Source organism: Otolemur garnettii, unplaced genomic scaffold, assembly GCF_000181295.1.
Source record: "Otolemur garnettii isolate 467f Iridium unplaced genomic scaffold, OtoGar3 scaffold00001, whole genome shotgun sequence".
Taxonomy (NCBI): Eukaryota; Metazoa; Chordata; class Mammalia; order Primates; family Galagidae; genus Otolemur; species Otolemur garnettii.
The window spans coordinates 55,590,849-55,605,072 of NW_003852396.1; the positions used below are offsets into that span (position 1 = coordinate 55,590,849).

At 37.0% G+C, this 14,224-nt stretch overlaps 1 protein-coding gene across 1 annotated transcript in view; it reads left to right on the top strand.

Moving 5' to 3' along the window:
• METTL15 (methyltransferase like 15) overlaps positions 1–14,224 on the top strand; it is a 198,380-nt gene that overhangs the window by 138,192 nt on the left and 45,964 nt on the right. The window contains exon 5 of the mRNA XM_003781201.2: positions 13,467–13,658. Within this exon, the coding sequence (XP_003781249.1) occupies positions 13,467–13,658 (192 nt within the window). The remainder of the gene's footprint in view (positions 1–13,466; positions 13,659–14,224) is intronic.

Consider the following 14,224-nt stretch of genomic DNA (forward strand, 5'->3'; position numbering starts at 1 on the left):
AAAAATATTTCATGAAGCATATTTTGAAAATGTGGAAAATGAAATCTTACACACCAGAAGTCATGATGTATTAGGCAACATTAACGCAAGAAAAAGAACAGATCCTAAGGATTATCTTTGCATTGCATATCCAGGTTTGGACCTAGTTACCCAATCACCTATTTGCAAAGTAATGGAAATTATGAGATACATAAAGTAAATTAATGTTCTGTTTGAAATATCATTTCATACTAATATCCACTTGCATATTCTTTCAAAATGCGAAACGATATATAGTAGTTACAGGAGTAAAACTCAGTAACTGAAAAGTACAGAAAAGCCCTTTCAGAGAGAGGTCTCTGGAAAATAGTATAGCTAAAAGAAATTTACTTCTGCAACACACTCAACTAATTAATATGCATTTACAGAGGGAATGAGTTTTTGTACTCCTACTGAACAAAAAAAAAAAAAGAAAAGAAAAGAAAATCCACTAAAACGCACATCACCAATTTTAAGTTTTAATGAACTTTTTTCAGAGGTCATAAAGGGCAGATTTTCTTTTCCTTAGCCTAAAAGCATTAGTTATTTACCATAATCTTCTTGTTATATCATATAATAACTGCACTAGTTTAGCAGCTAATAGGAACCACTGACAGGAGAAAAGTTTTGCATGGTTTCTCTTCCTTCTCCAGATGAATCATTTCAGCATTCTAGTAGTCAACAGCATTATCCACTGACAATTTAGTTTATAGAAAATAGTGGTATGTCTTCCTGGAGCATCTATTTGTCTTATTGCAAATATATTAAATGTTATTTTATATTAAAATGAATACAGATATCAAGTAGAATAATTATGTACATTAGTTGTAAAATTTAAACACCAGGCTTGAGGGGCAGTAATTTTGAGCTAATAGCTGGTTTCTATTATAGATCTTTCTTTCACGTTTAGGTACATGGTTCTAGGTAGTGACTTTTAAATCTATTTAAATCTAATTTAAGGCCATTTTAAAGTCCATTCATCAACAGGTATTAAGATAGAATTTGGTCATTTGATGCATGAAGACTGGCTAGTGCTTCAGTCTTCTTCTGTTTCAGGGACCTTATTGCTCACTACCAATAAGCTGAATTTCTTCCTTACCTGTGGGAGTTGGGTGACACACATAGCTACTTCCCAAATCTCAGTGTTTCTAGCAGCTGCAGTCCTTTGCCTTCTGTGACAACCATTACCCTTTACCATAATAGTAAGCATTTAATTTTCTCCTACTCATTTACTTCATGTTTGTTGTACATACCTAGTTGATAAAAGCTGTCATCAAGCTGAAGAGTATACCATTACTCATGGTCTTGAGAGATGACATGTCAAAATCGCCTTTCTTTCTTGCTGTACTTAACCATCACTTCTTAAAGATGCTATAGATAAGAACTCCTCAGGAAAATTTCTACAATACACCTTATCTATCTTGATGTTGATTTTTTTGAGTTGATGATAAAGTATTCATAATTCATACATTCTCTCAATGATTGTGTTATTCACCATTAATTAGAGACCACTGGCTTAAATCATCTGGTTCAGTCAGACCTGGATGTAGGCAGTCATCCAATTCCAAACTATTACTATTGAAGTTGTGATAGAATTTCCTGAATAACTGATAGAACCAATGTGGTATTTTGGCACTGCATGTGCATAGTGATTATTTAGAGGTTGAATTCATATAAACTACTTTGGAATGTGTAAGTATTAGAAAATGATACCAAGGAGAGATAGACACTTCTTATTCGAATTATCACAGTAAGCTTTCTAGGAATTTGGATGAGAAGGTTGTGTAAACGGAACAAAGTTCCAGCAAACAGGAACCAGACATTTTAGACATCATAGAAGGAGCTTCTTAAAGGGCATTTTATAAATATTGTTTGATAATTATTACTCAGAGAAAACCAGACTGTACATAAAATAAATCTTTCTACATATGAAATAATTTTTTTTTTTTCTGGGAAAAGTATCCTTGAAGGGAAATACTCCAAGAAGGAATTTTGTTTAAATAGTATTGGAATTGTCAATCATCCTTTAAAGTTTTTTCTTCAATGTATTAATTAAACTTAAATGAATTCCCTCGCTTTGGTTGGTGTGAATTGTGAATTTTCTTTTCTTTGTTAATAGAACGTGCTAGCATTTTTCCTTTAAGTGGATTTAAGTTCTTTCATGATATTGTAGGTGGCAAGATATCATCAACAAAAATTTAAAACACACAATCTGTTAAACTGATTAACTGTAGTTATAAGGTGGCTTTAAAGGTTCTCATAAATCTTAAAAATTTGAAAGATAAATTTCTAACTGTGCCCTTGTAACAATTGTATTCAGTTAAGCTTATAAATGTAGCACTATCTATTTGGGTCTCCAAAGCAACTATCAGTATACTGTGTATCTTGCATATCTTCATTACCACATTGATCACATTTTAGTATATTGAAAAACACTGAATGAGTTACCACTAAGTTCTTAAAAGTATGATGCCTTTTAAAAAATTTTGATGTCTCTCAGAACTATCACCACCTAAAATCATCAAAAAATGTTTAATTGGCTGGGTGCAGTGGCTCATGTCTGTAATTCTAGCACTCTCGAAGGCCAAGGGGAGAGGATTGATGGAGCTCAGAACTTTGAGACCAGTTTGAGCAAGAGCAAGACCCCTTTCTCTACTAAAAATAGAAAAACTAGCTAGGCATGATTATGTGCTCCTGTAGTCCCAGGTACTCAGGAGGCTGAGGCAAGAGGATTGCTTAAGCCCAGGATTTTGAGGTTGCAGTGAGCTATGATGATACTGCTGCACTCTACCAGGGCAATAAAGTGAGACTCTACCTCAAAAAAAAAAAAAAAAAGTTTAAACACTGTTTTGGGGATGCTGAAAATGTAGAATAAAAAGTGTACGACACAGTCCATGGGAGGCAGCAAGATGCATATGTAAAAGGTAAATAACATTACAAAGTAGTGTATACTGCATGCCAAATGAGCTCTATAAATGTCTATAAGAAATTATCATCAGGCATTGGAACAATCAGGCCTTATACGAGAGTGAGAATAAGTGGGGGAATGGGGAGAGTGGAGCAGTAGGATTGAAACACAAAGGAAGTAAGTATTCAAGAATTAGATGGAATCAAGGATTCAGTGTTTGAATATTATATAAAAAGAGTAAAGTACTATGTGAAGAAAATCGAGGAAAAAAGAAGTCTCACCAAAGGAATTTTCTTATAAAAATTCTTTCCTGTTCATTTTCTTATCTCGTTTATAATGTTAAATTATATAACTTCTCTAAAGGGGCTCTAGTGTAATGAAACCTCAGATCACATATTTAGGAAAATCACATTTTTATATGGTTTATCGGCTAAGGATGTTGGCCTAAAATTAAGACCAAAAGAGTTCTTTCATGTTAAAATTATTATATATTCATTTAACAAATATTTATTAAGTCTCTAATATTCTAAAGCAATTATAAAAAAGCTCTCTCTCTGGCCTCGAGGTCTCTCCTTATCTTCAGTACTGCATATCTCCCTGCTTCATGGATTTTAGTATGTAGCCAATCTGTTCTGCTCATGGTGTGTTAATTTTTGTTACTTTGTTATTTTATCCATGACATAGATTAGCCTTTTTTTTTTTTCTTCTTGTGCTACATTAATGTTTTTCTTAAATTTTGTATTAGGTTTTGCTGGCCTTCTGAATTGTGTTGAAAGAAGTTTCCTATCTCTGTAAGAGTTTATGTAATATTGGTGGCATTTGTTTATATAATATTGGGATTATTTAAATGTTTCCTTTTAGAATGTAAGCTCTGGTGCTTAGAAAATTGCCTGACATTTAGTAGATGCTTAGTAAATCAGTTTTTTTTTTTTTTTTTAGTATCTCCTGATGGGAAAGACAATGGTCAGTAAAGATAATACTGTCAAATATTTTGAGCAAATCATGTTAATCAGAAATAATATATTTTCATTCCATCTCTACTATATAATATAATCTTTGACAAGGACAGGACTTAATAGTATTTAGAAGTAATCATCAATATGACAGCAAAAATATGTTAGGCATAACTACATCTGCAAAGAGCTTTGTGGAGTAAACATATCAAAAGATGAACAGTTCTCAAACTATAGTAATAGCATGGTAAAATGGAAGGAGAAATACAGCATAGTAGTGAGGCATAAGAGAAGTTGGAGAAGTTAGACCTTTGTGGTCTAAAGGTCACACACAATCCATATGCCCTGCAGTTGGTGTGCTTGGAGCAAATCCTTGCCATTGCTCCCAGCTCTCAATTGCCAGCACAGTGACAAAATTCTATCAAAGGAAAGAAAGCCAGTTTGGAGAGGGAGAGAGATGTAACATTTATTAAGGTCCTTCTATGCCTAGGCATTTTAGTAGGTGGTGTTCTGTAAATTAATTAATATACACTTTCCAACAGCTCTATGAAGTTGGAATTTTGTTCCGTCATCCTCGTAGTACAAATGAGAAATCCGAGTCTTAATGGAAAGCTAATGGTCTGATTCAACCTAACTCCAAAACTCATTGAAGTATTTCTACCATGTTAGGCTACCTCAAAGGAGGAAAATGAAGCAGTGTGAGATACAGGGAAACTGAACCTGAGGAAAATTAAGTGTCTCGTCAAATACCACGGGGTTAGTAAGTAGCAGAGCCGGGACTTAAGCATTAGCCTTAAGATGCAACTTCCCCTTTCCACAGTGCCCTGTTGTATTGGGAAAAATAAACCTCCTCCTCAGTGATTTATGTATGCTTTTCACATACCCTTCTGTAGTGTGTGCTCCTGTTCACGTTTGTATTCTGCTGTTTAGCACCTGGTAGATAAGCCTTATTTTGCAAATATTTATTGAGTGCTAAATCCACAGGCCTGTAGCTATGAAGAGATGGCAAACAAAAACAATTAAATCATAAAACATTAGACAAACTAGGCAAATTTGTAGATCATGATAGTGAAGAGGGGGAGGTCTGAATTGATACTAAATAAGCAGAAATTTGGAAGGGAGTACAGTGTAGTGGTTGAGAATGGAGACTGGAGCTGGCCTGGATGGAGTTTGCATTCCTGTTCCACCTCTTCCTAGTTGTGTGACTCAGATAAGTTACTTCACTCTTCTATGCTTATTGCCTTGTCTTCAGAATGTGGGCTGTAATATCACCTACCTCATAAGGTTATCATGAGGATAAAATAAGTTAATGACTAAAGTGCTTAGCATAAGTTCCAATACATAGAAAGCACTCTGTGTTTGCTGTTACTGTTGCTCAAATGTGACCTATGCATTCATCCACTGTTGAGGCTCGCTCTGAATCTCTGGCTGAGGGGGCCTAATGTGGTAAAAGCAGCCAGTGCCTCTGCCCTTTGTCTGCAGACCAGTAAAATTTAATAACTGGCAGATAGGTAGCCCATTATGGATTAACACAGATTAATGCTGATACTGATGTGAGAAGCACTTACATCCACCATAAGCAGACCTTCCCCCCAAAACAAGGTGTTTGAATTTTACTCTTCTTGTACTCTTACAGAATTTTATTACCTAGGTATGTCCCCTAATGATTAAAGTTTATGGTAGAGTGGACCCTGGATGCAAATCACTTTAAGGTCAATGTAACAGGCTTCCTTGAATATCTGGGTACTATTTCTGGCAGCTTCTTAATGTCAGTTGTCTTACACTTTGCATTGTTCTGCCTTTTCCTTTGGTCCACGTGATCAGAGCTTCCTGTATATCTATCTGCTAGCTCAGCATGCCCTTATGTTTCACCACAGGGTTCTTAATAATGAAATTGAAGGTGACCTAATGTGTAGCTTAGGTGACCTAAGCTTCAGATTGTCTTTGCTGCTACTCCTGACTATAGGCATCAATTTTAGTGACTATACAGTTCTAATACATTACATCTCTAACTTACTCTTTCATATCTGAATCTCTTTCTAAATCCATGCCTTAATACCTCAAACCTCAATTCCTTCACAACTAGTTGCTGTTTTCCCTTTTAGGGAAAGTTTGGCTGACGTTACAATCCTCCTATTTCCTCCATATTTCCTTAATGCTAATATGACTAGGTCCCTACACATTTCCTTCTTTCTATCATTGAAACAAAATTATTTAATGTAGCAAAAAATACCCCTCTGTTTCAAGCACCTTATAAACCGTAGGAGTTTTAGATTTCTAAGGCCAAGATGGATGAGTACTCATTAAGTACAAGGTACTTAACCTTGTGAGTTGGATCCAATTTTTAAATTTTTAGGGTCATTTATCTTTTTTTTTCCATTTAAGGTAGGGTCTAATTCTGTTGCTTGGGATGGAATGCAGTGGTATCATCATAGCTCACTGCAAGCTCAAGCTCCTAGGCTCAAGTGATCTTCCTGCCCCAGCCTCTAAACTAGCTGGGATGACCAGCATGTGCCATGATGTCCTACTAATTTTTTTCTATTTTTTTGTAGTTGCAGGGTCTTACTATGTTGCTCTGGCTGGTCTTGAACTCCTGGTTTCAAAGTGATCCTCTCACCTTGGCCTACCAAAGTAGTAGGATCATAGGAGTAAGCTCCCATGCCCAGTAGGTAATTTATTCTCAACCCTTATTATTAGACTGTGCACTTAAAAGAATGATGAAGTTTCATATTCAGTCTTAAATCAAGTATACAGTGTTTACAGCACCAGCTTCAGATAGGTACTAGAGCACCTACTCCTTTATAGTAAGTAAAATAGACTCATAACTTGTACTCCAAGTGCAGATGAATTGCTGGTGTCAGGATTAAGAATACTTTTGCAGTCAAAAAACCCCCCAAATGGCGTGGCACCTGTGGCTCAAGCGGCTAAGGCACCAGCCATGTATACCTGAGCTGCCAGGTTCGAATCCAGTCCGGGCCTGCCCAACAACAATTATGGCTGCAACCAAAAAATAGCTAGGCATTGTGGCGGGTGCCTGTAATCCCAGCTACTTGGGAGGTGGAGGCAGGAGAATTGCTTGAGCCCAGGAGTTGGAGGTTGCTGTGAGCTGTGATGCCATTGCACTCACCCAGGGTGACAGCTTGAGGCTCTGTCAAAAAAAAAAAAAAAAAAAAAGAACCTCAAAACTACTCACAATCAAGATATTGTTTGCATTTCAATTATAAGTCCCTTCACTTTTATGGGGTGGGGTTGTAGAAACCATTATCATTTAGTATGTACTCTGAGTCACGAGCAACATTCTATTTACACCCTAGCAAGCACAGGGTAATGACAATGATGACAACAGTGATTTGAACACATGGTACGTTTGTAGTTACAGCTTGTCTGTTTTTTGTAACCATCATGATCCTCTCTTGCCAACTCATATTTTTGTATTACTTGTTTTATAACATTTGTAAAATACATATGTAAAAATATCAAAAGTTTAAAATTTGAAGAGAAAAGGAGAGAAGGAATGGAAGAAAGAAATAGAAGGAGGGAGAGCTTTGGAAGGAAGGAAGGAAAAACGGGCATAGAATCTGCCTATCCAGGAAAATTCACCTTAACATAATTGCCTACATGAGGTAATGCCCCAGGATCTGAAGATGGAGCTGAATTTTCAACAGATTTGTCCACACAGTCTTTGTGGATGTTTCCTTTATTATGAGAACTATACAATTCTAGAAACACAAAACTGATGTAGTATAAGAAAACTCAACTGGCTTGGCGCCTGTGGCTCAAGGGGCTAAGGCGCCAGCCACATACACCTAAGGTGGCGGGTTCGAATCCCAGCCTGGGCCCGCCAAACAACAATGATGGCTGCAACCAAAAAATGGCCAGGTGTTGTGGTGGGCGCCTGTAGTCCCAGCTACTTGGGAGGCTGAGGCGAGAGACTCGCTTGAGCCCAGGAGTTGGAGGTTGCTGTGAGTGTGATACTATGGCACTCTACCCAGGGGGATAGCTTGAGGCTCCATCTCAAAAAAAAAAACAAAAAACAAACTCAACCTTAAACACCTCATTTATTTTGTGGTATTACATCATAATTACTTTTTTCATATGATTTTTTCATACTTAAATACAATTACACGGAGTTTTGTACCACAGAAATACATCTTTGTTGTTTACTTATAGTGAGTCATGAAACTGAATATTGTGTATTAAATAGTTAAGCTTCAGGAGACCCAAGCATGCAAACATCCTCTATAAAATTTTATGTTTATTTTACAGGTGTATTAGCTACGCACAGAATAATAGCTATAATTTCTGAGGAATTAAGGTTGGATGGTAGTGATTTGTTATAGGCTTTTGTTGTAGTATCAAAAAGGCCTTTGTAGTTAAAGATAATTCCAGAATCTTAAAAGGGCTGTAGTGTACTTAGATTAAAAAAAGTATCAAAACTGGCCAAGTACAGTATAGAGGAAACAGACTTAGTAGCAATGAACATGAAAAAGACTAGAAAGAGGCTAGGCTCCCATAGCACAGTGAATAGGGCACAGGCCACATACACTGAGGCTGGCAGGTTCTAAACTGGCCTAGGCCTGCTAAACAATGAGAATTGCAACCAAAAAAATAGCTGGGCATTGTAGTAGGCGCCTGTAGTCCCAGCTACTTGGGAGGCTGAGACAAGAAAATCGCTTAAACTCAAGAGTTTGAGGTTGCTATGAGCTGTGACACCACGGCATTCCACAGAGGGTGACATAGTGAGCCTCTGTCTCAAAAAAAAAAAAAGAAGACTAAAGAGATTTAGATAGCATATGTCAACAGTGTGAAATAAATTCTAAAATTGTTTTGATCTTGAGCTGTATTAGTATAAAGATGGAACAAGGGAAGCAAGAATTTGCTTTATTCTGCGCTAATCATTATGGAATTCAGATCTGGGGACATAGGCAAACTGGAACACATTCAGAGAAAAGCAGCCAGGATAGTGAAAGATTTTGGATATGGAGAGTGGCTGAAGAAACAAGATGTATGGGTTAGACAAAAGAAAACTTGATGAATATGGTAGTTACAGTAGTTAGGATGTTTCAGTTACAAGTGAAAGAAAAACCAACTCAAACTGTTTTTAATAATAAAAGTAATTTATGGGCTCATAGAACTCAAATTTGAGAGGCGGGTGTTGTGTTTTAGGTAAGGCTCAATTCAGTGGCCTGGTTAATTTTTCTCTCAGCTTTCTACAGTGTTGGCCAAAACTGACTGATATCTTCTGATCTGACAGCAATAATCAGGGTTATGTGCTGCTTTTTTCATGTCAACTGAGGGTCAGAAAAACCTTCTTCCCTCACCACATCACTAGGTATATCTTATATCTTCATTGGCCGGAGTTGTGACACATGCCAGTCTCTAAACAGATTATAGTGACCATGAGAAGGATATATGCAAAGTAGCTTAGCCAATCAAAAATCTGTCGTCTTGAGTTTTACAGCTCATTGGTCTGATTTTCATTTACAAATCATTTCCTCTGTTGGAATTTGATAAAATAACCAATGACCTATGAAGTTTGCTTTAAAAATATCTGTCCAGATTCTCCACAGAACAGAACTAATAGGAGACAGATATATACATACACAAATACAATATATACACTGTGTTATATATAAGCGTATATGATGTATATGTATATATCTGTATGTTTAGTGTATGTACAGAAATTTATTTCAGAAAATCTCACATGATTATGTAGTTTGACATGTGAAATTTGTCAGGGAAGACAATAGTCTGGAAACCCTGGTAGAAACTGATGTTGTAGTCTGAAGGCAGAATTTCTTCCTCTGGGAAGCATTATTTTTTGCTTGTAAGTCCTTTCTTGAAGGTAATAAGTAGCCTTTACTTAAAATCAACTGATTGTAGATATTAACCGCATCTACAGAATACCATCATAGCAACACCTAAATTAGTGTTTGGTTAAATAACTAGATACCATAAGCTAGCTGAGATGAAATATAAATTATCATGGATATGATAAATCTTTCCCAAAATACATGGCTGAAATTTTGGAACAGGGAGATTACAAACCAAGAGAAAGCCAAAAAATGTCCCTTATATTGGCTGAGAGTGCATATGTGCAAAGGCTGCTCTGGGGAATAGGTTTTCAAGTTGTTTTATATAGAGTAATACTAGGACAAAAGTTATAGAAATAGTGATAAAACAGCTATCAACTAAAAAGAACTGTCTAGCAAAATAGTAGTGAATTCTTATTACTGAGAATGTTCAAACATGACCTAGATGACTGTGGTATAAAACCTCACATTAAGTCCCAATGTCATGTATTCTTGACATTTGTGGAAGACAGCGTTATGCTCAAGTTGAGTTCAGTGTACAATAGGCATAATTTTATTTTACCTTTATTTTTATTTTTTTATTTTATTTTTTTCCAGGAATACTTTCTTGAGTGTATTTTACTCTTATATGGGGGGACCATAAAGTTTATGACTACCCTGAACTAATATTGAATAGTAGCTGAGATATATCCACCAAGATTCTAAAGAGTAAAACAACTGGTAGGAGATAGATATATGTGTATTTTATATATGGCATATAATTTTAATATATATTTATAAAGAAATTAATTTTTTCTCAAATTGCTTAACTACAAGTTCTCCTCCCCACTATGTTCGTGCAGGTAAGCTTCCCTAATCAAACTACCTTCTTTATCAAAAGGATCAGGGCAATTTCTTCTCATGCCTAATAAGCAAGTTCAGTACCCTGCCAATCCAAGGAGTTAGCCAAACAAACCGATCACATTTTTACTTGAAAAACAAAAGGCACCCAACCTCTTCATACTGTAGGACCTGCTTTCCACAAGCCCTGCTTGTCCGTTGTGTCTCTGGATTCAACCCTCATGTGGCCCTCCTTGGCATGTGGAATCTCCTTCTCCTGGGCTGTGAGGGGAATACATGTGATTAATAAACTTTCTCACCTGTCCAGTGTTGAGTGTCCTGTGCCTGACCTTCTCCATAACCTTAGAATGAAATCACACACTCACTGATGGGATGAATAGGAAGTAATTAAAACAATGACTATCCTCCCTGCCCCTCCCTTATCCCCGCCGGTAAAGTTGAATGGCAGAAAGATTTAAAAACCAGTTAAATATCTTTGTTATAAAGTGATTTTTGGTCTTTTGGATATACACCTAGTAGAGGAATTGCAGGATCAAACGGCAGGTCTACTTTTAGATCCCTGAGTGTTCTCCATATTTCTTTCCAAAAGGGATTTATTAGCTTGCACTCCCACCAGCAGTGTGGAAGTGTTTCTTTTTCTCCACTTCCACATCAACATCTGTAGTTGTGGGATTTTATTATGTGAGCCAATCTTACAGGAGTTAGATGATATCTCAAAGTGGTTTTGATTTGCATTGTTCATTGCAATTCAGTTCATAATAGCCAAGTCATGGAAGAAGCCCAAGTGCCCATCAACCCATGAATGGATTAATATATTATGGTATGTGTATACCATGGAATATTATGCAGCCTAAAAAAAGACGGAGACTTTACCTCTTTTACATTTACATGGATGGAGCTGAACATATCCTTCTTAGTAAAGTATCTCAAGAATGGAAGAAAAAATATCCCATGTACTCAGTACATTATGAAACCAATTTACAGTCACTCACACTTTCATATGAAGAATAGATCGCAACTATGGCCCAAGATGAAGGAGGGATGGGGGTAATGGGAAGAGAGGGGGGAGGTCAGATAGAGGGAGGGTGAATGGTGGGATCACACCAGTGGTGCATAATGCAAGGGTACATGTCAGATCTATTAGTATAGAGTATAAAAGTCTTAACACAGTAACTAAGTAAACAAGATGAGGTATATATTAACCAGTGTGATGTAAGCATTCCTAATTCTATATGAAATCAGCACCTTATACCCTATAAATACATTAATGTATACATGATCTGTGTTTGTGATTTAATTAAAAAAGTTATTTAAAACAAAAATAATTAAAACAAGTTAAATAATTGTAATAAATGACTTGTGAGTTGCCTTTCAATACCAAGATTTTCTTGGTTCAGTGTTTCCGGTGCTAGTATTAACCTTATTTTCCAAATTGTAGTAGAACAATTTATGTCTGTTATGAGCACTCACCAGATTATATTGTGAACTATTTATTTATACATCTCTTTCTCCCACCTCAAAGCACAGAAAGCCATAATTTATTAATCTTTGTATACCTTCTGAATAGCATAATGCCTGACACATAGCAGATATTCAATAAATATTTGTGGAGTGAATCTGAAAATCACTTTCTCTGTCCAAATTTGATTAAACAAATAACCAAGAGGTGTGAAGTTCAGCTTAAATGGTGTAACATATAAATAAGTGTCATAAGTGTAAATTTCCTAACACTATTAAAATGCAAACTCATTCTACCCACCCTTAGAGAGGATGAGGTATTGAGAGTGCTGCCCGATTTTTCTTTTCTCATTCCCCTTCCAAAATGCATACCAATTACCCTAGGGCTTCTAAAGAACTCTGAAGGCAGCATCGCACTTTGTGTAGGAAGGAGAATTAGAATAACTATAAGGTGATCCCAACTCTTTGCCCGTCTGTTGATTCTGAGTGCTCCATTCTCTTTAGAATCCCCGCTAAAAGCTAAAACACTGCTTTCTGCAAGAAGGCATTTATTTCAGTCATCATTTCATTCTTCAAGTGTGTAGCTGCATAAAACATGGAGAAAGCTAACGTGGGTAGCTTGAACATACCTCTTTTTTCTGTGATTTCAATTATTACTTATTATATTTAAATTGACTTGTTATAAGTTATTCTTTTGGTAGAATGGCATGTACTTTTTCTTACCTGTTGATTTAAGAATTTCTTTAATGAAAAAATGGAAGAAGCCCTAACACGGTGGATCACACCTGTAATCCTAATACACTGGGAGGCCAAAATGGGAGGATAGCTTGAGCTCAACAGTTCAAGACCAGCCTGAGTAAGAGCAAAACCCTGTCCCTGCCAAAAATAGAACAATTAGCATGTTGATGCCTGTAGTCTCAGCTACTCAGGAAGCTGAGGCAGGAGAATCGCTTGAATCCAGGAGTTTGAGGTTGCTATGAGTTAGGCTGACAACAGGGCACTCTCCCCTGGTGACAGAATGAGACTCTTGTCTCAAAAAAAAAGGAGGGGGAGGATGCAAGACTTGGTTGGACAAAGCAATTTTTCTAATTCATGAATGTAAATATATCACTTCACAAAGGTACATAATTGTGTCTTTGACAATAATAAAATTATATTAAGGCAGCTCTAGTGTTTGATCCCAAAGACATATGGCTTCCACATCCAAATGTCTTTATATAGTACTAACCATGTGGTTGACACTCAGTAAATATGTATTGGTTAAATCATCTAATAGTAGAATGTGCTCCCTTCCGTTGATCATAGACTTTAAGAAAGACTTAAACGGGCAGCACCTGTGGCCCAAAGGAGTAGGGCGCTGGCCCCATATACCGGAGGTGATGGGTTCAAACCCAGTCTCGGCCAAAAAACTGCAAAAAGAAAGAAAGAAAGACTTTAACAAAATGTTTTCTCTATTTCCTGGTTTATTCACAGAAAACAGATCAGAGCTCTGCTGGGACAGTTCAGCCAAGCAGAAGCCTTATTGATGAAAGCTGGCATGCAGCCAGGATCTTTTGATGGAGTTCTTTTGGATCTTGGGTGTTCCTCCATGCAACTTGATACTCCTGAAAGAGGTTTTTCCCTTCGGAAGGATGGCCCCTTGGACATGAGGATGGATGGTGGCAGGTGAGTATTGACAAAACATTTCTCCTCACAAGAAATCAATTTTTCAAAAACACTTTGAATTTAATTTTCTTCTAAGACTGCATAAATCCCATTACATGCCCACACCTGATGCTCCCCATACATGTACACTATCAGGGCCCAGCTTAACAAGGTTCTGGATGCGGACTGCTAAGCTACCTTGCTCAGGAACAATTTCTCTTAGGTGCCTGAGGGCTATCTACTTTAGCAGGAGAGAGAGAGAGAGTCTTAGAGTAAAGCAGTCTTCTTAGAAAGATAGATCTTAGTCTTTAGCAGAGCTTAGTGATCTTCAGCAGAGAGACACTGTGCTGGTATTCTGCAGGCTGGAGAGGAGACAGAGTCAGAGTAAGCAGGTGCGTGATAGAATGTGCATGCTCCCGAATGCCTTCTCCTCCAGCCTAATATAAGGCTGATCTCGTGCCTCTCAACACCAAAGGTGTAGAGACTGCCAATTCACCACTGCTCTCATCTCACGAGCTCTCATGCTTGTTAGTAGCGCTAAATCCCTCTCCATGCCCTTTTCACCAAGATGTTCCATTATTGAGCTA